Below are 24954 nucleotides of genomic sequence, written 5' to 3' on the forward strand. Positions count from 1 at the left end.
CCAGCTCTTACACAGCAAATACAGGTGAACGGTGCTTCCAGCTCTTACACAGCAAATACAGGTGAACGGTGCTTCCAGCTCTTACACAGCAAATACAGGTGAACGGAGGTTCCCACACGTACACAAAAAATACAGGTGAACGGTGCTTCCAGCTCTTACACAGCAAATACAGGTGAACGGAGGTTCCGGCTCTTACACAGCAAATACAGGTGAACGGAGGTTCCGGCTCTTACACAGCAAATACAGGTGAACGGAGGTTCTTGCTCTTACACAGCAAACACAGATGAACGGTGCTTCCAGCTCTTACACAGCAAATACCGGTGAACGGAGGTTCCAGCTCTTACACAGCAAATACAGGTGAACGGAGGTTCCAGCTCTTACACAGCAAATACAGGTGAACGGAGGTTCCAGCTCTTACACAGCAAATACAGGTGAACGGTGCTTCCAGCTCTTACACAGCAAATACCGGTGAACGGTGCTTCCAGCTCTTACACAGCAAATACAGGGGAACGGAGGTTCCCACACGTACACAAAAAATACAGGTGAACGGTGCTTCCAGCTCTTACACAGCAAATACAGGTGAACGGAGGTTCCGGCTCTTACACACCAAATACCGGTGAACGGTGCTTCCAGCTCTTACACAGCAAATACCGGTGAACGGAGGTTCCAGCTCTTACACAGCAAATACAGGTGAACGGAGGTTCCGGCTCTTACACAGCAAATACAGGTGAACGGTGGTTCCGACACGTACACACAAAATACAGGTGAACGGTGCTTCCAGCTCTTACACAGCAAATACAGGTGAACGGTGCTTCCAGCTCTTACACAGCAAATACAGGTGAACGGAGGTTCCAGCTCTTACACAGCAAATACAGGTGAACGGAGGTTCTTGCTCTTACACAGCAAACACAGATGAACGGTGCTTCCAGCTCTTACACACCAAATACCGGTGAACGGAGGTTCCGACATGTACACACAAAATACAGGTGAACGGTGTTTCCAGTTCTTACACAGCAAATACAGGTGAACGGAGCTTCCAGCTCTTACACAGCAAATACACGTGAACGGTGGTTCCGACACGTACACACAAAATACTGGTGAACGGTGCTTCCAGCTCTTACACAGCAAATACCGGTGAACGGAGGTTCCAGCTCTTACACAGCAAATACAGGTGAACGGTGGTTCCGACACGTACACACAAAATACAGGTGAACGGTGCTTCCAGCTCTTACACAGCAAATACAGGTGAACGGAGGTTCCAGCTCTTACACAGCAAATACAGGTGAACGGTGCTTCCAGCTCTTACACAGCAAATACAGGTGAACGGAGGTTCCATTTCTTACACAGCAAATACAGGTGAACGGAGGTTCCGGCTCTTACATAGCAAATACAGGTGAACGGTGCTTCCGACACGTACACACAAAATACAGGTGAACGGTGCTTCCAGCTCTTACACAGCAAATACAGGTGAACGGAGGTTCCGGCTCTTACACAGCAAATACAGGTGAACGGAGGTTCCGACACGTACACACAAAATACAGGTGAACGGAGGTCTAGCTCTTACACAGCAAATACAGGTGAACGGTGCTTCCAGCTTTTACACAGCAAATACAGGTGAACGGTGCTTCCAGCTCTTACACAGCAAATACAGGTGAACGGAGGTTCCATTTCTTACACAGCAAATACAGGTGAACGGAGGTTCTGGCTCTTACATAGCAAATACAGGTGAACGGTGCTTCCGACACGTACACACAAAATACAGGTGAACGGTGCTTCCAGCTCTTACACAGCAAATACAGGTGAACGGAGGTTCCGGCTCTTACACAGCAAATACAGGTGAACGGAGGTTCCGACACGTACACACAAAATACAGGTGAACGGAGGTCTAGCTCTTACACAGCAAATACAGGTGAACGGTGCTTCCAGCTTTTACACAGCAAATACAGGTGAACGGTGCTTCCAGCTCTTACACAGCAAATACAGGTGAACGGTGCTTCCAGCTCTTACACAGCAAATACAGGTGAACGGAGGTTCGGGCTCTTACACAGCAAATACAGGTGAACGGAGGTTCCGGCTCTTACACAGCAAATACAGGTGAACGGTGCTTCCAGCTCTTACACAGCAAATACAGGTGAACGGAGGTTCCGGCTCGTACACAGCAAATACAGGTGAACAGACGTTCCGGCTCGTACACAGCAAATACAGGTGAACGGAGGTTCCGGCTCTTACACAGCAAATACAGGTGAACGGAGGTTCCAGCTCTTACACAGCAAATACAGGTGAACGGAGGTTCCGGCTCGTACACAGCAAATACAGGTGAACGGAGGTTCCGGTTCTTACACAGTAAATACAGGTGAACGGAGGTTCCAGCTCTTACACAGCAAATACAGGTGAACGGAGGTTCCAGCTCTTACACAGCAAATACCGGTGAACGGAGGTTCCAGCTCTTACACAGCAAATACAGGTGAACGGAGGTTCCGGCTCTTACACAGCAAATACCGGTGAACGGAGGTTCCGGCTCTTACACAGCAAATACAGGTGAACGGAGGTTCTTGCTCTTACACAGCAAACACAGATGAACGGTGCTTCCAGCTCTTACACAGCAAATACAGGTGAACGGAGGTTCCGGCTCTTCCACAGCAAATACAGGTGAACGGAGGTTCCAGCTCTTACACAGCAAATACAGGTGAACGGAGGTTCCAGCTCTTACACAGCAAATACAGGTGAACGGTGCTTCCAGCTCTTACACAGCAAATACAGGTGAACGGTGCTTCCAGCTCTTACACAGCAAATACAGGTGAACGGAGGTTCCCACACGTACACAAAAAATACAGGTGAACGGTGCTTCCAGCTCTTACACAGCAAATACAGGTGAACGGAGGTTCCGGCTCTTACACAGCAAATACAGGTGAACGGAGGTTCCGGCTCTTACACAGCAAATACAGGTGAACGGAGGTTCTTGCTCTTACACAGCAAACACAGATGAACGGTGCTTCCAGCTCTTACACAGCAAATACCGGTGAACGGAGGTTCCAGCTCTTACACAGCAAATACAGGTGAACGGAGGTTCCAGCTCTTACACAGCAAATACAGGTGAACGGAGGTTCCAGCTCTTACACAGCAAATACAGGTGAACGGTGCTTCCAGCTCTTACACAGCAAATACCGGTGAACGGTGCTTCCAGCTCTTACACAGCAAATACAGGGGAACGGAGGTTCCCACACGTACACAAAAAATACAGGTGAACGGTGCTTCCAGCTCTTACACAGCAAATACAGGTGAACGGAGGTTCCGGCTCTTACACACCAAATACCGGTGAACGGTGCTTCCAGCTCTTACACAGCAAATACCGGTGAACGGAGGTTCCAGCTCTTACACAGCAAATACAGGTGAACGGAGGTTCCGGCTCTTACACAGCAAATACAGGTGAACGGTGGTTCCGACACGTACACACAAAATACAGGTGAACGGTGCTTCCAGCTCTTACACAGCAAATACAGGTGAACGGTGCTTCCAGCTCTTACACAGCAAATACCGGTGAACGGAGGTTCCAGCTCTTACACAGCAAATACAGGTGAACGGAGGTTCTTGCTCTTACACAGCAAACACAGATGAACGGTGCTTCCAGCTCTTACACACCAAATACCGGTGAACGGAGGTTCCGACATGTACACACAAAATACAGGTGAACGGTGTTTCCAGTTCTTACACAGCAAATACAGGTGAACGGAGCTTCCAGCTCTTACACAGCAAATACACGTGAACGGTGGTTCCGACACGTACACACAAAATACTGGTGAACGGTGCTTCCAGCTCTTACACAGCAAATACCGGTGAACGGAGGTTCCAGCTCTTACACAGCAAATACAGGTGAACGGTGGTTCCGACACGTACACACAAAATACAGGTGAACGGTGCTTCCAGCTCTTACACAGCAAATACAGGTGAACGGAGGTTCCAGCTCTTACACAGCAAATACAGGTGAACGGTGCTTCCAGCTCTTACACAGCAAATACAGGTGAACGGAGGTTCCATTTCTTACACAGCAAATACAGGTGAACGGAGGTTCCGGCTCTTACATAGCAAATACAGGTGAACGGTGCTTCCGACACGTACACACAAAATACAGGTGAACGGTGCTTCCAGCTCTTACACAGCAAATACAGGTGAACGGAGGTTCCGGCTCTTACACAGCAAATACAGGTGAACGGAGGTTCCGACACGTACACACAAAATACAGGTGAACGGAGGTCTAGCTCCTACACAGCAAATACAGGTGAACGGTGCTTCCAGCTTTTACACAGCAAATACAGGTGAACGGTGCTTCCAGCTCTTACACAGCAAATACAGGTGAACGGTGCTTCCAGCTCTTACACAGCAAATACAGGTGAACGGAGGTTCGGGCTCTTACACAGCAAATACAGGTGAACGGAGGTTCCGGCTCTTACACAGCAAATACAGGTGAACGGTGCTTCAAGCTCTTACACAGCAAATACAGGTGAACGGAGGTTCCGGCTCGTACACAGCAAATACAGGTGAACAGACGTTCCGGCTCGTACACAGCAAATACAGGTGAACGGAGGTTCCGGCTCTTACACAGCAAATACAGGTGAACGGAGGTTCCAGCTCTTACACAGCAAATACAGGTGAACGGAGGTTCCGGCTCGTACACAGCAAATACAGGTGAACGGAGGTTCCGGTTCTTACACAGTAAATACAGGTGAACGGAGGTTCCAGCTCTTACACAGCAAATACAGGTGAACGGAGGTTCCAGCTCTTACACAGCAAATACCGGTGAACGGAGGTTCCAGCTCTTACACAGCAAATACAGGTGAACGGAGGTTCCGGCTCTTCCACAGCAAATACAGGTGAACGGAGGTTCCAGCTCTTACACAGCAAATACAGGTGAACGGAGGTTCCAGCTCTTACACAGCAAATACAGGTGAACGGTGCTTCAAGCTCTTACACAGCAAATACAGGTGAACGGTGCTTCCAGCTCTTACACAGCAAATACAGGTGAACGGAGGTTCCCACACGTACACAAAAAATACAGGTGAACGGTGCTTCCAGCTCTTACACAGCAAATACAGGTGAACGGAGGTTCCGGCTCTTACACACCAAATACAGGTGAACGGTGCTTCCAGCTCTTACACAGCAAATACAGGTGAACGGAGGTTCCAGCTCTTACACAGCAAATACAGGTGAACGGAGGTTCCGGCTCTTACACAGCAAATACAGGTGAACGGTGGTTCCGACACGTACACACAAAATACAGGTGAACGGTGCTTCCAGCTCTTACACAGCAAATACAGGTGAACGGAGGTTCCGGCTCTTACACAGCAAATACCGGTGAACGGAGGTTCCGACACGTACACACAAAATACAGGTGAACGGAGGTTCCGACACGTACACACAAAATACAGGTGAACGGAGGTTCCAGCTCTTACACAGCAAATACAGGTGAACGGTGCTTCCAGCTCTTACACAGCAAATACAGGTGAACGGTGCTTCCGGCTCTTACACAGCAAATACCGGTGAACGGAGGTTCCGGCTCTTACACAGAAAATACAGGTGAACGGAGGTTCGGGCTCTTACACAGCAAATACAGGTGAACGGAAGTTCCAGCTCTTACACAGCAAATACAGGTGAACGGAGGTTCCGGCTCGTACACAGCAAATACAGGTGAACGGAGGTTCCGGCTCTTACACAGCAAATACCGGTGAACGGAGGTTCCGGCTCTTACACAGGAAATACAGGTGAACGGTGCTTCCAGCTCTTACACAGCAAATACAGATGAACGGAGGTTCCAGCTCTTACACACCAAATACCGGTGAACGCAGGTCCTGACACGTACACACAAAATACAGGTGAACGGTGCTTCCAGTTCTTACACAGCAAATACAGGTGAACGGAGGTTCCAGCTCTTACACACCAAATACCGGTGAACGCAGGTTCTGACACGTACACACAAAATACAGGTGAACGGTGCTTTCAGCTCTTACACAGCAAATACAGGTGAACGGTGCTTCCAGCTCTTACACAGCAAATACAGGTGAACGGTGCTTCCAGCTCTTACACAGCAAATACATGTGAACGGAGGTTCCGGCTCTTACACAGCAAATACAGGTGAACGGAGGTTCCAGCTCTTACACAGCAAATACAGGTGAACGGTGCTTCCAGCTCTTACACAGCAAATACCGGTGAACGGAGGTTCCAGCTCTTACACAGCAAATACAGGTGAACGGAGGTTCCAGCTCTTACACAGCAAATACAGGTGAACGGAGGTTCCAGCTCTTACACAGCAAATACAGGTGAACGGTGCTTCCAGCTCTTACACAGCAAATACAGGTGAACGGTGCTTCCAGCTCTTACACAGCAAATACAGGTGAACGGTGCTTCCAGCTCTTACACAGCAAATACATGTGAACGGAGGTTCCGGCTCTTACACAGCAAATACAGGTGAACGGAGGTTCCAGCTCTTACACAGCAAATACAGGTGAACGGTGCTTCCAGCTCTTACACAGCAAATACCGGTGAACGGAGGTTCCAGCTCTTACACAGCAAATACAGGTGAACGGAGGTTCCAGCTCTTACACAGCAAATACATGTGACAGAGGTTCCAGCTCTTACACAGCAAATACAGGTGAACGGTGCTTCCAGCTCTTACACAGCAAATACAGGTGAACGGTGCTTCCAGCTCTTACACAGCAAATACCGGTGAACGGAGGTTCCGGCTCTTACACAGCAAATACAGGTGAACGGAGGTTCTTGCTCTTACACAGCAAACACAGATGAACGGTGCTTCCAGCTCTTACACACCAAATACCGGTGAACGGAGGTTCCGACATGTACACACAAAATACAGGTGAACGGTGTTTCCAGCTCTTACACAGCAAATACAGGTGAACGGAGGTTCCAGCTCTTACACAGCAAATACAGGTGAACGGTGGTTCCGACACGTACACACAAAATACTGGTGAACGGTGCTTCCAGCTCTTACACAGCAAATACAGGTGAACGGAGGTTCCAGCTCTTACACAGCAAATACAGGTGAACGGTGGTTCCGACACGTACACACAAAATACAGGTGAACGGTGCTTCCAGCTCTTACACAGCAAATACAGGTGAACGGAGGTTCCAGCTCTTACACAGCAAATACAGGTGAACGGTGCTTCCAGCTCTTACACAGCAAATACAGGTGAACGGAGGTTCCGGCTCTTACACAGCAAATACAGGTGAACGGAGGTTCCAGCTCTTACACAGCAAATACAGGTGAACGGTGCTTCCAGCTCTTACACAGCAAATACCGGTGAACGGAGGTTCCAGCTCTTACACAGCAAATACAGGTGAACGGAGGTTCCAGCTCTTACACAGCAAATACAGGTGAACGGAGGTTCCAGCTCTTACACAGGAAATACAGGTGAACGGTGCTTCCAGCTCTTACACAGCAAATACAGGTGAACGGTGCTTCCAGCTCTTACACAGCAAATACCGGTGAACGGAGGTTCCGGCTCTTACACAGCAAATACAGGTGAACGGAGGTTCTTGCTCTTACACAGCAAACACAGATGAACGGTGCTTCCAGCTCTTACACACCAAATACCGGTGAACGGAGGTTCCGACATGTACACACAAAATACAGGTGAACGGTGTTTCCAGCTCTTACACAGCAAATACAGGTGAACGGAGGTTCCAGCTCTTACACAGCAAATACAGGTGAACGGTGGTTCCGACACGTACACACAAAATACTGGTGAACGGTGCTTCCAGCTCTTACACAGCAAATACCGGTGAACGGAGGTTCCAGCTCTTACACAGCAAATACAGGTGAACGGTGGTTCCGACACGTACACACAAAATACAGGTGAACGGTGCTTCCAGCTCTTACACAGCAAATACAGGTGAACGGAGGTTCCAGCTCTTACACAGCAAATACAGGTGAACGGTGCTTCCAGCTCTTACACAGCAAATACAGGTGAACGGAGGTTCCATTTCTTACACAGCAAATATAGGTGAACGGAGGTTCTGGCTCTTACATAGCAAATACAGGTGAACGGAGGTTCCGACACGTACACACAAAATACAGGTGAACGGTGCTTCCAGCTCTTACACAGGAAATACAGGTGAACGGAGGTTCCGGCTCTTACACAGCAAATACAGGTGAACGGAGGTTCCGACACGTACACACAAAATACAGGTGAACGGAGGTCTAGCTCTTACACAGCAAATACAGGTGAACGGTGCTTCCAGCTTTTACACGGCAAATACAGGTGAACGGTGCTTCCAGCTCTTACACAGCAAATACAGGTGAACGGTGCTTCCAGCTCTTACACAGCAAATACAGGTGAACGGAGGTTCGGGCTCTTACACAGCAAATACAGGTGAACGGAGGTTCCGGCTCTTACACAGCAAATACAGGTGAACGGTGCTTCCAGCTCTTACACAGCAAATACAGGTGAACGGAGGTTCCGGCTCGTACACAGCAAATACAGGTGAACAGACGTTCCGGCTCGTACACAGCAAATACAGGTGAACGGAGGTTCCGGCTCTTACACAGCAAATACAGGTGAACGGAGGTTCCAGCTCTTACACAGCAAATACAGGTGAACGGAGGTTCCGGCTCGTACACAGCAAATACAGGTGAACGGAGGTTCCGGTTCTTACACAGTAAATACAGGTGAACGGAGGTTCCAGCTCTTACACAGCAAATACAGGTGAACGGAGGTTCCAGCTCTTACACAGCAAATACCGGTGAACGGAGGTTCCAGCTCTTACACAGCAAATACAGGTGAACGGAGGTTCCGGCTCTTACACAGCAAATACCGGTGAACGGAGGTTCCGGCTCTTACACAGCAAATACAGGTGAACGGAGGTTCTTGCTCTTACACAGCAAACACAGATGAACGGTGCTTCCAGCTCTTACACACCAAATACCGGTGAACGGAGGTTCCGACATGTACACACAAAATACAGGTGAACGGTGTTTCCAGCTCTTACACAGCAAATACAGGTGAACGGAGGTTCCAGCTCTTACACAGCAAATACACGTGAACGGTGGTTCCGACACGTACACACAAAATACTGGTGAACGGTGCTTCCAGCTCTTACACAGCAAATACCGGTGAACGGAGGTTCCAGCTCTTACACAGCAAATACAGGTGAACGGTGGTTCCGACACGTACACACAAAATACAGGTGAACGGTGCTTCCAGCTCTTACACAGCAAATACAGGTGAACGGAGGTTCCAGCTCTTACACAGCAAATACAGGTGAACGGTGCTTCCAGCTCTTACACAGCAAATACAGGTGAACGGAGGTTCCATTTCTTACACAGCAAATACAGGTGAACGGAGGTTCTGGCTCTTACACGGCAAATACAGGTGAACGGTGGTTCCGACACGTACACACAAAATACAGGTGAACGGTGCTTCCAGCTCTTACACAGCAAATACAGGTGAACGGAGGTTCCGGCTCTTACACAGCAAATACAGGTGAACGGAGGTTCCGACACGTACACACAAAATACAGGTGAACGGAGGTTCTGGCTCTTACACAGCAAATACAGGTGAACGGAGGTTCCGGCTCTTACACAGCAAATACAGGTGAACGGTGCTTCCAGCTCTTACACAGCAAATACAGGTGAACGGAGGTTCCGGCTCGTACACAGCAAATACAGGTGAACAGACGTTCCGGCTCGTACACAGCAAATACAGGTGAACGGAGGTTCCGGCTCTTACACAGCAAATACAGGTGAACGGAGGTTCCAGCTCTTACACAGCAAATACAGGTGAACGGGGGTTCCGGCTCGTACACAGCAAATACAGGTGAACGGATGTTCCGGTTCTTACACAGTAAATACAGGTGAACGGAGGTTCCAGCTCTTACACAGCAAATACAGGTGAACGGAGGTTCCAGCTCTTACACAGCAAATACCGGTGAACGGAGGTTCCAGCTCTTACACAGCAAATACAGGTGAACGGAGGTTCCGGCTCTTACACAGCAAATACAGGTGAACGGAGGTTCCAGCTCTTACACAGCAAATACAGGTGAACGGTGCTTCCGGCTCTTACACAGCAAATACAGGTGAACGGAGGTTCCGACACTTACACAGGAAATACTGGTGAACGGAGGTTCCAGCTCTTACACTGCAAATACAGGTGAATGGAGGTTCCAGCTCTTACACAGCAAATACAGATGAACGGAGGTTCCAGCTCTTACACAGCAAATACCGGTGAACGGAGGTTCCGACACGTTCACACAAAATACAGGTGAACGGTTCTTCCAGTTCTTACACAGCAAATACAGGTGAACGGAGGTTCCAGCTCTTACACAGCAAATACCGGTGAACGGAGGTTCCGACACGTACACACAAAATACAGGTGAACGGTGCTTCCGAAATAAACTCCGTTGCAATTAGTTCCAAGTGAAACCGCATTTTGCCTGGACTACTATATTAGTAATAAGCATAAAACAGATGATGATTTGCAATCGGCAAACCAAAACCTTTCTACAAGTCCTGACGAAACAAAGACTACTCGTCAGGGCAGTATGTAGAACAACCTACTGGCAGCAGAGCCGGGAGGCACAACATGTATTCACTCGTAAGTGGATCAATACATACTAGAGATGCGGTTTGTATTGGAAGTATGCATTCAGCCGGGGACCTGCTCCAACAGCAGGACTCCACATCGAACTGGCTAGGTTCACTAAACGGGACGCCATTTAATGTTTACATTAAGTAAGTGTACGCTAAAAATAAATGTTAATATTGACAACTTGTGTGTGACATCCACTTGCACACTGACCTACATGCCGACAGAGCACATCTGCCGTGCTGATTACGCCAGCCACAACCAGACGAGACGCGGCGCCATGGCTCTCACTGGTAGGTGCATTCATTTATATATTGTCACCATGACACCATGACGTAGTAGTTGATACTCTCCAGGCGACGTGGAGTGACATAATACTGATCCTTTGGCCCAGGTGATATAGTGGCAAACCCTATTGTCGACCACATATCCATATGCAGGTGTTGAGTACAGCAAGGAACATAAAGTCTAGCATATCACTGAATCAGCCCACGATGTTCTCTTTAAGTAAATGAATCGAATTATTTATTATAGAAAGAGCAGAACCTTTTACATAACAATGAATTGGTTCCAAGATATATTGTATCCGTTTTATACAGTCATTCATGTTATAAGCACTTGTGTTGAGACTTCTGTCTCTCCCAAAAACTGTTCAGTACACAAAGGGTGAATGCGTATCAGCTTGATCACGCTACGTTTTTCCGGTCGGTTCATTGGCAGGACCGCATAAGGACACTGTGCGAATATTGTTAGTGTTGTGTTGTGTTGTATTGTATTGTCAGAGTACTGTCTGATGTAGCATCATCAAGGTAGTAATCGGTACTGTCTTCTGTGCATCATCAAGGCAGTATTCGGTATTGTCTGCTGTAGCATCATCAAGGCAGTATTCGGTACTGTCTGCTGTAGCATCAAGGCAGTATTCGGTATTGTCTGCTGTAGCATCATCAAGGCAGTATTCGGTACTGTCTGCTGTAGCATCAAGGCAGTATTGGGTATTGTCTTCTGTAGCATCATCAAGGCAGTATTCGGTATTGTCTTCTGTAGCATCATCAAGGTAGTAATCGGTATTGTCTTCTGTAGCATCATCAAGGCAGTATTCGGTATTGTCTTCTGTAGCATCATCAAGGCAGTATTCGGTATTGTCTGCTGTAGCATCATCAAGGCAGTATTCGGTATTGTCTTCTGTAGCATCATCAAGGCAGTATTCGGTATTGTCTGCTGTAGCATCATCAAGGCAGTATTCGGTACTGTCTTCTGTAGCATCATCAAGGCAGTATTCGGTACTTTCTTCTGTAGCATCATCAAGGCAGTATTCGGTACTGTCTTCTGTGCATCATCAAGGCAGTATTCGGTACTGTCTGCTGTAGCATCAAGGCAGTATTCGGTATTGTCTTCTGTAGCATCATCAAGGCAGTATTCGGTATTGTCTTCTGTAGCATCATCAAGGTAGTAATCGGTATTGTCTTCTGTAGCATCATCAAGGCAGTATTCGGTATTGTCTTCTGTAGCATCATCAAGGCAGTATTCGGTATTGTCTGCTGTAGCATCACCAAGGCAGTATTCGGTACTTTCTTCTGTAGCATCATCAAGGCAGTATTCGGTATTGTCTTCTGTAGTATCATCAAGGCAGTATTCGGTACTTTCTTCTGTAGCATCATCAAGGCAGTATTCGGTATTGTCTTCTGTAGCATCATCAAGGCAGTATTCGGTACTGTCTTCTGTAGCATCATCAAGGCAGTATTCGGTACTGTCTGCTGTAGCATCTTCAAGGAAGTATCACCCGGAATGATTATTGTATTGTATTGTATTGTATTGTATTGTATTGTATTGTATTGTATCGTATTGTATTGTATTGTATTGTATTTTCAGAGTTTAACTACACATCGCCCTTCGAGGCTACTGACGCGATGAAAAGAGGATTTGATGAGAAGGGATATGTTATTATTCGGTACTGTCTACTGTTGTATCATCTTGGCAGTAGTAGCTGTCTTGTGAAATACCATCAACCTGAACTTTGCCCTGAATGTCATTACATTAATGTATTATTTCCCAAAACTGAAACACAGCGAATGAATATTCTCAATTTGTGTGTTAAATTCCTCTCACCCATAGCAGATTTAGTTGTCACTGCTTTGTAAAGTATCTTATGAAATGCATAAAGTGTATCGTAATTGCGTTATTAGAAAATCACTGCAAAAATTGTTTTTAAAAGAATTAATTTGTTGTGGTCTGAGTTAATTTCGACGTTGTTGTCATTGTTGTCAGAGTTCGTGTGAACTTTGGATGTTTTTTCAGTGGTCTTCTCGAGCCCGATGAACTGAAGAAAGTGACACGCGCCTTCGAGGAGAGTGAATATATCCAGGCTAATGCGTATTCTGTGAGGAGCTGTCAACATTATCTTCTAAATCCAAAAGCAACACTCACAGATTACAAAGTTTCACACAGCCCAAGACTATGCGGCAACACAATACTGACAGATTACAAAGTTTCACTGAGCCCCAGACTATGCTACAGCACAACACTCACAGATAACAAAGTTTCACACAGCCCCAGACTATGCGGCAACACAACACTCACAGATAACAAAGTTTCACACAGCCCCAGTCTATGCTACAACACAACACTCACAGATAACAAAGTTTCACTGAGCCAAAGACTATACGGCAACACAATACTCGGATATTACAAAGTTTCACTGAGCCCCAGACTATGCCGCAACACAACACTCACAGATAACAAAGTTTCACACAGCCCAAGACTATGCCGCAACATAACACTCACAGATAACAAAGTTTCACACAGCCCCAGACTATGCGGCAACACAACACTCACAGATAACAAAGTTTCACACAGCCACAGTCTATGCTACAACACAACACTCACAGATAACAAAGTTTCACACAGCCCCAGACTATGCCGCAACACAACATTCACAGATAACAAAGTTTCACACAGCCCCAGTCTATGCTACAACACAACACTCATAGATAACAAAGTTTCACACAGCCCCAGACTATGCCGCAACACAACACTCATAGATAACAAAGTTTCACACAGCCCCAGTCTATGCTACAACACAACACTCACAGATAACAAAGTTTCCCTGAGCCCCAGACTATGCTACAACACAACACTCACAGATAACAAAGTTTCACTGAGCCAAACACAATACGACAACACAATACTCGGAGATTACAAAGTTTCACTGTGCCCCAGACTATGCCGCAACACAACACTCACAGATAACAAAGTTTCACTGAGCCAAAGACTATACGGCAACACAATACTCGGATATTACAAAGTTTCACACAGCCCCAGACTATGCCGCAACACAACACTCACAGATAACAAAGTTTCACACAGCCCCAGACTATGCCGCAACACAACACTCACAGATAACACAGTTTCACACAGCCCCAGTCTATGCTACAACACAACACTCATAGATAACAAAGTTTCACACAGCCCCAGACTATGCCGCAACACAACACTCACAGATAACAAAGTTTCACACAGCCCCAGTCTATGCTACAACACAACACTCACAGATAACAAAGTTTCACACAGCCCCAGTCTATGCTACAACACAACACTCACAGATAACAAAGTTTCCCTGAGCCCCAGACTATGCCACAACACAACACTCACAGATAACAAAGTTTCACTGAGCCAAACACAATACGACAACACAATACTCGGAGATTAAAAAGTTTCACTGTGCCCCAGACTATGCCGCAACACAACACTCACAGATAACAAAGTTTCACACAGCCCCAGTCTAAGCTACAACACAACACTCACAGATAACAAAGTTTCACACCGCCCCAGACTATGCTACAACACAACACTCACAGATAACAAAGTTTCACACAGCCCAAGACTATGCCGCAACACAATACTGACAGATTACAAAGTTTCACTGAGCCCCAGACTATGCCACAACACAACACTCACAGATAACAAAGTTTCACTGAGCCAAACACAATACGACAACACAATACTCGGAGATTACAAAGTTTCACTGTGCCCCAGACTATGCCGCAACACAACACTCACAGATAACAAAGTTTCACACAGCCACAGTCTATGCCGCAACACAACACTCACAGATAACAAAGTTTCACACAGCCCCAGACTATGCCGCAACACAACACTCACAGATAACAAAGTTTCACACAGCCCCAGTCTAAGCTACAACACAACACTCAGAGATAACAAAGTTTCACACCGCCCCAGACTATGCTACAACACAACACTCACAGATAACAAAGTTTCACACAGCCCAAGACTATGCCGCAACACAATACTGACAGATTACAAAGTTTCACTGAGCCCCAGACTATGCTACAGCACAACACTCACAGATAACAAAGTTTCACTGAGCCCCAGACTATGCTACAGCACAACACTCACAGATAACAAAGTTTCACACAGCCCAAGACTATGCGCAACACAATACTGACAGATTACAAAGTTTCACTGAGCCCCAGACTATGCTACAGCACAACACTCACAGATAACAAAGTTTCACTGAGCCAAAGACTATACGACAACACAACACTCACAGATAACAAAGTTTCACACAGCCCCAGACTATGCCGCAACACAACACTCACAGATAACAAAGTTTCACACAGCCCCAGACTATGCCGCAACACAACACTCACAGATAACAAAGTTTCACACAGCCCCAGACTATGCCACAACACAACACTCACAGATAACACAGTTTCACACAGCCCCAGTCTATGCTACAACACAACACTCATAGATAACAAAGTTTCACACAGCCCCAGACTATGCCGCAACACAACACTCACAGATAACAAAGTTTCACACCGCCCCAGTCTATGCTACAACACAACACTCACAGATAACAAAGTTTCACTGAGCCCCAGTCTATGCTTCAACACAACACTCACAGATAACAAAGTTTCACACCGCCCCAGACTATGCTACAACACAACACTCACAGATAACAAAGTTTCACTGAGCCAAAGACTATACGGCAACACAATACTCGGATATTACAAAGTTTCACTGTGCCCCAGACTATGCCGCAACACAACACTCACAGATAACAACGTTTCACTGAGCCAAAGACTATACGGCAACACAATACTCGGATATTACAAAGTTTCACTGAGCCCCAGACTATGCCGCAACACAACACTCACAGATAACAAAGTTTCACACAGCCCAAGACTATGCCGCTACACAACACTCACAGATAACAAAGTTTCACACAGCCCCAGACTATGCGGCAACACAACACTCACAGATAACAAAGTTTCACACAGCCACAGTCTATGCTACAACACAACACTCACAGATAACAAAGTTTCACACAGCCCCAGACTATGCCGCAACACAACACTCACAGATAACAAAGTTTCACACAGCCCCAGTCTAAGCTACAACACAACACTCACAGATAACAAAGTTTCACACCGCCCCAGTCTATGCTACAACACAACACTCACAGATAACAAAGTTTCACACAGCCCAAGACTATGCCGCAACACAATACTGACAGATTACAAAGTTTCACTGAGCCCCAGACTATGCTACAGCACAACACTCACAGATAACAAAGTTTCACTGAGCCCCAGACTATGCTACAGCACAACACTCACAGATAACAAAGTTTCACACAGCCCAAGACTATGCGGCAACACAATACTGACAGATTACAAAGTTTCACTGAGCCCCAGACTATGCTACAGCACAACACTCACAGATAACAAAGTTTCACTGAGCCAAAGACTATACGACAACACAACACTCACAGATAACAAAGTTTGACACAGCCACAGACTATGCCGCAACACAACACTCACAGATAACAAAGTTTCACACAGCCCCAGTCTATGCTACAACAGAACACTCACAGATAACAAAGTTTCACACAGCACCAGACTATGTCGCAACACTTTACTGACAGATTACAAAGTTTCAATGAGCCCCAGACTATGCTACAACACAACACTCACAGATAATAAAGTTTCACACAGCCCCAGTCTATGCTACAATACAACATTCACAGATAACAAAGTTTCACACTGCCCAAGACTATGCTACAACACAACACTCACAGATAACAAAGTTTCACTGAGCCCCAGACTATGCTACAACACAACACTCACAGATTACAAAGTTTCACTGAGCCAAAGACAATACGACAACACTCACAAATCACAAAGTTTCACTGAGCCCCAGACTATGCTACAACACAACACTCATAAATAATAAAGTTTCACACAGCCCCAGATTATGCTACAACACAACACTCACAAATCACAAAGTTTCACTGAGCCCCAGTCTATGCTACAACACAACACTCACAAATCACAAAGTTTCACTGAGCCCCAGTCTATGCGCAACACAACACTCACAGATAACACAGTTTCACTGATCAAAACACAATACGACAACACAACACTCACAAATCACAAAGTTTCACTGAGCCCCAGTCTATGCTACAATACAACACTCACAAATCACAAAGTTTCACTGAGCCCCAGACTATGCTACAACACAACACTCACAGATAACAAAGTTTCACACAGCCCCAGCCTAAGCTACAACACAACACTCACAGATAACAAAGTTTCACACCGCCCCAGACTATGCTACAACACAACACTCACAGATAACAAAGTTTCACACAGCCCAAGACTATGCCGCAACACAATACTGACAGATTACAAAGTTTCACTGAGCCCCAGACTATGCCGCAACACAACACTCACAGATAACAAAGTTTCACACAGCCCCAGACTATGCGGCAACACAACACTCACAGATAACAAAGTTTCACACAGCCACAGTCTATGCTACAACACAACACTCACAGATAACAAAGTTTCACACAGCCCCAGACTATGCCGCAACACAACACTCACAGATAACAAAGTTTCACACAGCCCCAGTCTAAGCTACAACACAACACTCACAGATAACAAAGTTTCACACCGCCCCAGACTATGCTACAACACAACACTCACAGATAACAAAGTTTCACACAGCCCAAGACTATGCCGCAACACAATACTGACAGATTACAAAGTTTCACTGAGCCCCAGACTATGCTACAGCACAACACTCACAGATAACAAAGTTTCACTGAGCCCCAGACTATGCTACAGCACAACACTCACAGATAACAAAGTTTCACACAGCCCAAGACTATGCGCAACACAATACTGACAGATTACAAAGTTTCACTGAGCCCCAGACTATGCTACAGCACAACACTCACAGATAACAAAGTTTCACTGAGCCAAAGACTATACGACAACACAACACTCACAGATAACAAAGTTTCACACAGCCCCAGACTATGCCGCAACACAACACTCACAGATAACAAAGTTTCACACAGCCCCAGACTATGCCGCAACACAACACTCACAGATAACAAAGTTTCACACAGCCCCAGACTATGCCGCAACACAACACTCACAGATAACACAGTTTCACACAGCCCCAGTCTATGCTACAACACAACACTCATAGATAACAAAGTTTCACACAGCCCCAGACTATGCCGCAACACAACACTCACAGATAACAAAGTTGCACACCGCCCCAGTCTATGCTACAACACAACACTCACAGATAACAAAGTTTCACTGAGCCCCAGTCTATGCTTCAACACAACACTCACAGATAACAAAGTTTCACACAGCCCCAGACTATGCTACAACACAACACTCACAGATAACAAAGTTTCACTGAGCCAAACACAATACGACAACACAATACTCGGAGATTACAAAGTTTCACTGTGCCCCAGACTATGCCGCAACACAACACTCACAGATAACAAAGTTTCACTGAGCCAAAGACTATACGGCAACACAATACTCGGATATTACAAAGTTTCACTGAGCCCCAGACTATGCCGCAACACAACACTCACAGATAACAAAGTTTCACACAGCCCAAGACTATGCCGCTACACAACACTCACAGATAACAAAGTTTCACACAGCCCCAGACTATGCGGCAACACAACACTCACAGATAACAAAGTTTCACACAGCCACAGTCTATGCTACAACACAACACTCACAGATAACAAAGTTTCACACAGCCCCAGACTATGCCGCAACACAACACTCACAGATAACAAAGTTTCACACAGCCCCAGTCTAAGCTACAACATAACACTCACAGATAACAAAGTTTCACACCGCCCCAGACTATGCTACAACACAACACTCACAGATAACAAAGTTTCACACAGCCCAAGACTATGCCGCAACACAATACTGACAGATTACAAAGTTTCACAGAGCCCCAGACTATGCTACAGCACAACACTCACAGATAACAAAGTTTCACTGAGCCCCAGACTATGCTACAGCACAACACTCACAGATAACAAAGTTTCACACAGCCCAAGACTATGCGGCAACACAATACTGACAGATTACAAAGTTTCACTGAGCCCCAGACTATGCTACAGCACAACACTCACAGATAACAAAGTTTCACTGAGCCAAAGACTATACGACAACACAACACTCACAGATAACAAAGTTTGACACAGCCCAAGACTATGCCGCAACACAACACTCACAGATAACAAAGTTTCACACAGCCCCAGTCTATGCTACAACACAACACTCACAGATAACAAAGTTTCACACAGCCCCAGACTATGTCGCAACACTTTACTGACAGATTACAAAGTTTCAATGAGCCCCAGACTATGCTACAACACAACACTCACAGATAATAAAGTTTCACACAGCCCCAGTCTATGCTACAATACAACATTCACAGATAACAAAGTTTCACACCGCCCAAGACTATGCTACAACACAACACTCACAGATAACAAAGTTTCACTGAGCCCCAGACTATGCTACAACACAACACTCACAGATTACAAAGTTTCACTGAGCCAAAGACAATACGACAACACTCACAAATCACAAAGTTTCACTGAGCCCCAGACTATGCTACAACACAACACTCACAAATCACAAAGTTTCACTGAGCCCCAGTCTATGCTACAACACAACACTCACAAATCACAAAGTTTCACTGAGCCCCAGTCTATGCTACAACACAACACTCACAAATCACAAAGTTTCACTGAGCCCCAGTCTATGCGCAACACAACACTCACAGATAACACAGTTTCACTGAGCAAAACACAATACGACAACACAACACTCACAAATCACAAAGTTCCACTGAGCCCCAGTCTCTGCTACAATACAACACTCACAAATCACAAAGTTTCACTGAGCCCCAGACTATGCTACAACACAACACTCACAGATAATAAAGTTTCACACAGCCCCAGTCTATGCTACAACACAACACTCACAAATCACAAAGTTTCACACAGCCCCAGTCTATGCTACAACACAACACTCACAGATAACACAGTTTCACTGAGCAAAACACAATACGACAACACAACACTCACAAATCACAAAGTTTCACTGAGCCCCAGTCTCTGCTACAATACAACACTCACAAATCACAAAGTTTCACTGAGCCCCAGACTATGCTACAACACAACACTCACAGATAATAAAGTTTCACACAGCCCCAGTCTATGCTACAACACAACACTCACAAATCACAAAGTTTCACACAGCCCCAGTCTATGCTACAACACAACACTCATAAATAATAAAGTTTCACACAGCCCCAGATTATGCTACAACACAACACTCACAAATCACAAAGTTTCACTGAGCCCCAGACTATGCTACAACACAACACTCACAAATCACAAAGTTTCACACAGCCCCAGTCTATGCGCAACACAACACTCACAGATAACTCAGTTTCACTGAGCAAAACACAATACGACAACACAACACTCACAAATCACAAAGTTTCACTGAGCCCCAGTCTATGCTACAACACAACACTCACAAATCACAAAGTTTCACTGAGCCCCAGACTATGCTACAACACAACACTCACAGATAATAAAGTTTCACACAGCCCCAGTCTATGCTACAATACAACACTCACAGATAACAAAGTTTCACACCGCCCAAGACTATGCTACAACACAACACTCACAGATAACAAAGTTTCACTGAGCCAAAGACTATGCTACAACACAACACTCACAGATTACAAAGTTTCACTGAGCCAAAGACAATACGACAACACTCACAAATCACAAAGTTTCACTGAGCCCCAGACTATGCTACAACACAACACTCACAGATAACAAGGTTTCACTGAGCCTCAGACTATGCCGCAACACAACACTCATAAATAACAAAGTTTCACTGAGCCCCAGTCTATGCTACAGCACAACACTCACAAATCACAAAGTTTCACTGAGCCCCAGTCTATGCGCAACACAACACTCACAGATAACAAAGTTTCACTGAGCCCCAGTCTATGCTACAACTAAACACTCAGAAATCACAAAGTTTCACTGAGCCCCAGTCTATGCTACAACTCAACACTCACAGATTACAAAGTTTCACTGAGCCCCAGTCTATGCTACAACTCAACACTCACAGATTACAAAGTTTCACTGAGCCCCAGTCTATGCTACAACTCAACACTCACAAATCACAAAGTTTCACTGAGCCCCAGTCTATGCTACAACTCAACACTCACAGATTACAAAGTTTCACTGAGCCCCAGTCTATGCTACAACTCAACACTCACAGATTACAAAGTTTCACTGAGCCCCAGTCTATGCTTCAACAAAACACTCACAGATAACAAAGTTTCACACAGACCCAGACTCTGCCGCAACACAACACTCACAGATAACAACGTTTCACTGAGCCTCAGACTATGCCGCAACACAACACTCACAGATGACAAAGTTTCACTGAGCCCCAGACTATGCCGCAACACAACACTCACAGATTACAAAGTTTCACTGAGCCCCAGACTATATTGCAACACTATGGGTTGACTTAGTGTTGGTGAAATACATGACCAATGGGATGACTTAGTGTTAGTGAAGTACATGACCAATGGGATGACTTAGTGTTAGTGAAGTACATGACCATTGGGATGACTTAGTGTTAGTGAAGTACATGACCAATGGGATGACTTAGTGTTAGTGAAGTACATGACCAATGGGATGACTTAGTGTTAGTGAAGTACCTGACCAATGGGATGACTTAGTCAGTGTTAGTGAAGTACCTGACCAATGGGGTGACTTAGTGTTAGTGAAATACATGACCAATGGGATGACTTATAGTCAGTGTTAGTGAAGTACATGACCAATGGGATGACTAAGTGTTAATGAAGTACCTGACCAATGGGATGACTTAGTGTTAGTGAAGTACATGACCAATGGGATGACTTAGTGTTAGTGAAGTACATGACCAATGGGATGACTTAGTGTTAGTGAAGTACCTGACCAATGGGATGACTTATAGTCAGTGTTAGTGAAGTACATGACCAATGGGGTGACTTAGTGTTAGTGAAATACATGACCAATGGTATGACTTAGTGTTAGTGAAGTACATGACCAATGGGATGACTTAGTGTTAGTGTAGTACATGACCAATGGGATGACTTAGTGTTAGTGAAGTACCTGACCAATGGGATGACTTGGTGTTAGTGAAGTACCTGACCAATGGGATGACTTAGTGTTAGTGAAGTACCTGACCAATGGGATGACTTAGTGTTAGTGAAGTACATGACCAATGGGATGACTTAGTGTTAGTGAAATACGTGACCAATGGGATGACTTAGTGTTAGTGAAGTACCTGACCAATGGGATGACTTAATTTTAGTGAGGTACGTGACCAATGGGATGACTTAGTCAGTGTTAGTGAAGTACATGACCAATGGGATGACTTAGTGAAGTACCTGACCAATTGAATGACTGACACGTGCACACTTGCAAAGTTAGACAAGCTCTTGTTGTAGTCAGTTTAATGGTTGTTTCTAAATGACCTTTGTTCGTCAACATAACAACATGCTTTGTTTCTCATATGAGCTTATTGCTTTCATTGCTCACTTCGTTTTCATTAAATAACCTTGTTTTACAAACTGGTATAGTTTATCAAGCTGCGTGTCAACTGTCATTGCATGTATGTGTGCTGCATATATTGCACTAAAAAAATGGAAAATACCGAATATTTGTTTAAAACGTCATTAGAAGCTATAGTTTAAAACTCTTTTACTGGAAACTATGTTATTTTAGCGTTGTGTACCTTACGGACAATTTAAGAAGTATATGAACCACAGTCAGACTATAGTAGAAAAATTTGTCAGCACCATACCCGTGCTCGTGGGTTTCACCGAAGTGGTAAACGTCTGAGACCTGCATCACTTCGGGCTTTCCTCCCACATTAAGCTGACACGCCGTGATATAACTGAAATACTGTTAAAAGCGGCGTTAAACCCAACTCACTTACTCACTTTTGTAGAAAAAGAGATGGCTTTTACTGGATAGCCTGTTAAATTATTAAAACTATAAAATATATTGCCAATATGGTTGCCGTGCCGAGGCTTTATTTCATGTCATATTCAAATCTCGATACAAATTTCAGACAGATGACAACACTGGAAGGAAGACTCGCGTGGCATGTTGGAAACAACCAGGTGATGACGTCACAGGTCTTGTCACGCGCAGTGAAAGGGTTGTGAGGACTTGTGAAAAGGTATATCCGATATTATTCTGATTTCATGTACTTCTCTTGCTTACCTAGATATTTATGACTACACACAACACACGTAAAAACACATCCGTGAGTATCCAGGTCAGAATTGGTGCTCAGCAAACCCATGTTTATGGTAAGAGGTGACTATGCTTGTCGTAAGAGGCGACTCACGGCATCGGGTGGTCAGATTCGCTGACTTGCTTCTGTGAGAGGCATTTAGAAGTTGGAGTCTAAGTAAGTAAGGATATGATATATGGATAAACAACTTCTTTATTACAATTAGGAGCGACGTTTCCGTGTAGGTTCTAACACCGTTATCAAGCAAGTGATAACCTACACGGAAACGTCGCTCCTGATTGTAATAAAGAAGTTGTTCATCCATATATCATATCCTTACTTACCTTGCTGTCTTAGTTGATACATGTCATCGTATCCCAATTGCGTAGATCGATGCTCATGATGTTAATCACTGGATTGTCTGGTCCAGAGTCGATTATTTACAGACCGACGTCATATAGCTGGAATATTGCTGAGTGCGACTTTAAACAAACAAACATGTGAAAGCAAAAAAAATAATTAAAAAATGTCTCCATGACATTCTTTGACAGCTGATGGAAAAAAGTCTGTCTCTTGCTTACGTTTGACAAGCATGCGATTATTAATCAGTTAGGTATGGAATACTGTAAGGGACATTCTCGCCCGCTCGGACTTGTTTTGTGTTGCCAGTTGCTGGGAGGCGAGGTGTTCCACTACCACTCCAAGATTAACATGAAGGACGCGAGGACTGGAGGGCAGTTTGTCTGGCACCAGGACTACGGGTAATTCTGACAATGGTGTTAAATGATATATGCCATCTACATATATGTTAGTCCGTATTTTGCAAGGTGAATATGATGATAATTACAAAAAGAAATCCGATCAATTGTTTAAAAGAATGGGAGATCTGTGATAATGAAGTCTTTCTATGACGCTGTGATGCGTGCACTGCGACGACCCACGTATAGGATGGTAATAAAGGAGTGTGTGTTTAATCAGGATGTCCTTGCAAGTTCATCCTCGTCCAAAATGTAATATTTTTTCAACTAATCCAATTGCACATTTTGTGGATAACTTTTTGGCTTGAGACCGCGGAATAACCTGCTAACAACATTCACTCTAACATGGACCATGGCCTTTTTAAGCCACCCTGACACTTGCACGATTTTGGTCCCTGCAATGCCGCGCAATGCGTCGTGGCAAGGCGCGCCATTTCGGTGGTACGCAGCGAAGGGTGAAGCCGCGTTTGCGCCCTGTTCGCACACTGTACACGCATAAGTTACGCAATGTCTACGCAACGCACGGCCAAAAATGGGCCGCATTGACACGCAATGGCACGACTTGTTTACGTATAGGTTAAGTATTGTTCGCGCATTGTTCACGACTACTGTACCGCAATGTCCCGCAGTGTCACACACGACACGCATAGTTCCCGCTGTTTTCCCGCTTCTCCACGCATTGCCCTGACGACTTCGCGCATGCGTGAAGTCGTCGTGGCAATTTTGGTCACGCTTTGTCTCGCTTCAAATCCCGTTTTTGGCGTATGTAAATAAACTCCAAATAGAAGAGACGCTTCATTCCTCGACTCGCTGTGGACGATACAACATGCTGAATACCAGAGACACTGTTATTGCAGAACAGAGAAGGTGTCTCTATCTGGCAGCTGCAGGACTATTACTTCTTGAAGAGCATGAGAAAAA

At 45.3% G+C, this 24954-nt stretch overlaps 1 protein-coding gene across 2 annotated transcripts in view; it reads left to right on the forward strand.

The window, feature by feature from the left end:
* Positions 1 to 10634: 10634 nt before the first annotated feature.
* The window catches only part of LOC124121022 (ectoine dioxygenase-like), a 34166-nt gene continuing 19846 nt past the window's right edge, over positions 10635 to 24954 (forward strand). Inside the window, exons 1-5 of one of the 2 annotated variants that reach the window (XM_048398311.1) lie at positions 10635 to 10885; positions 12462 to 12540; positions 12888 to 12969; positions 23108 to 23218; positions 23945 to 24036. In XM_048398311.1, coding sequence (XP_048254268.1) covers positions 10726 to 10885; positions 12462 to 12540; positions 12888 to 12969; positions 23108 to 23218; positions 23945 to 24036 — 524 coding nt within the window. In that variant the 5' untranslated portion in view covers positions 10635 to 10725. The remainder of the gene's footprint in view (positions 10886 to 12461; positions 12541 to 12887; positions 12970 to 23107; positions 23219 to 23944; positions 24037 to 24954) is intronic. The other variant, XM_046483962.2, reaches the window with a different exon arrangement.

This window comes from Haliotis rufescens, unplaced genomic scaffold, assembly GCF_023055435.1.
Source record: "Haliotis rufescens isolate VD_foot unplaced genomic scaffold, xgHalRufe1.0.p SCAF_18, whole genome shotgun sequence".
Lineage (NCBI taxonomy): Eukaryota > Metazoa > Mollusca > Gastropoda > Lepetellida > Haliotidae > Haliotis > Haliotis rufescens.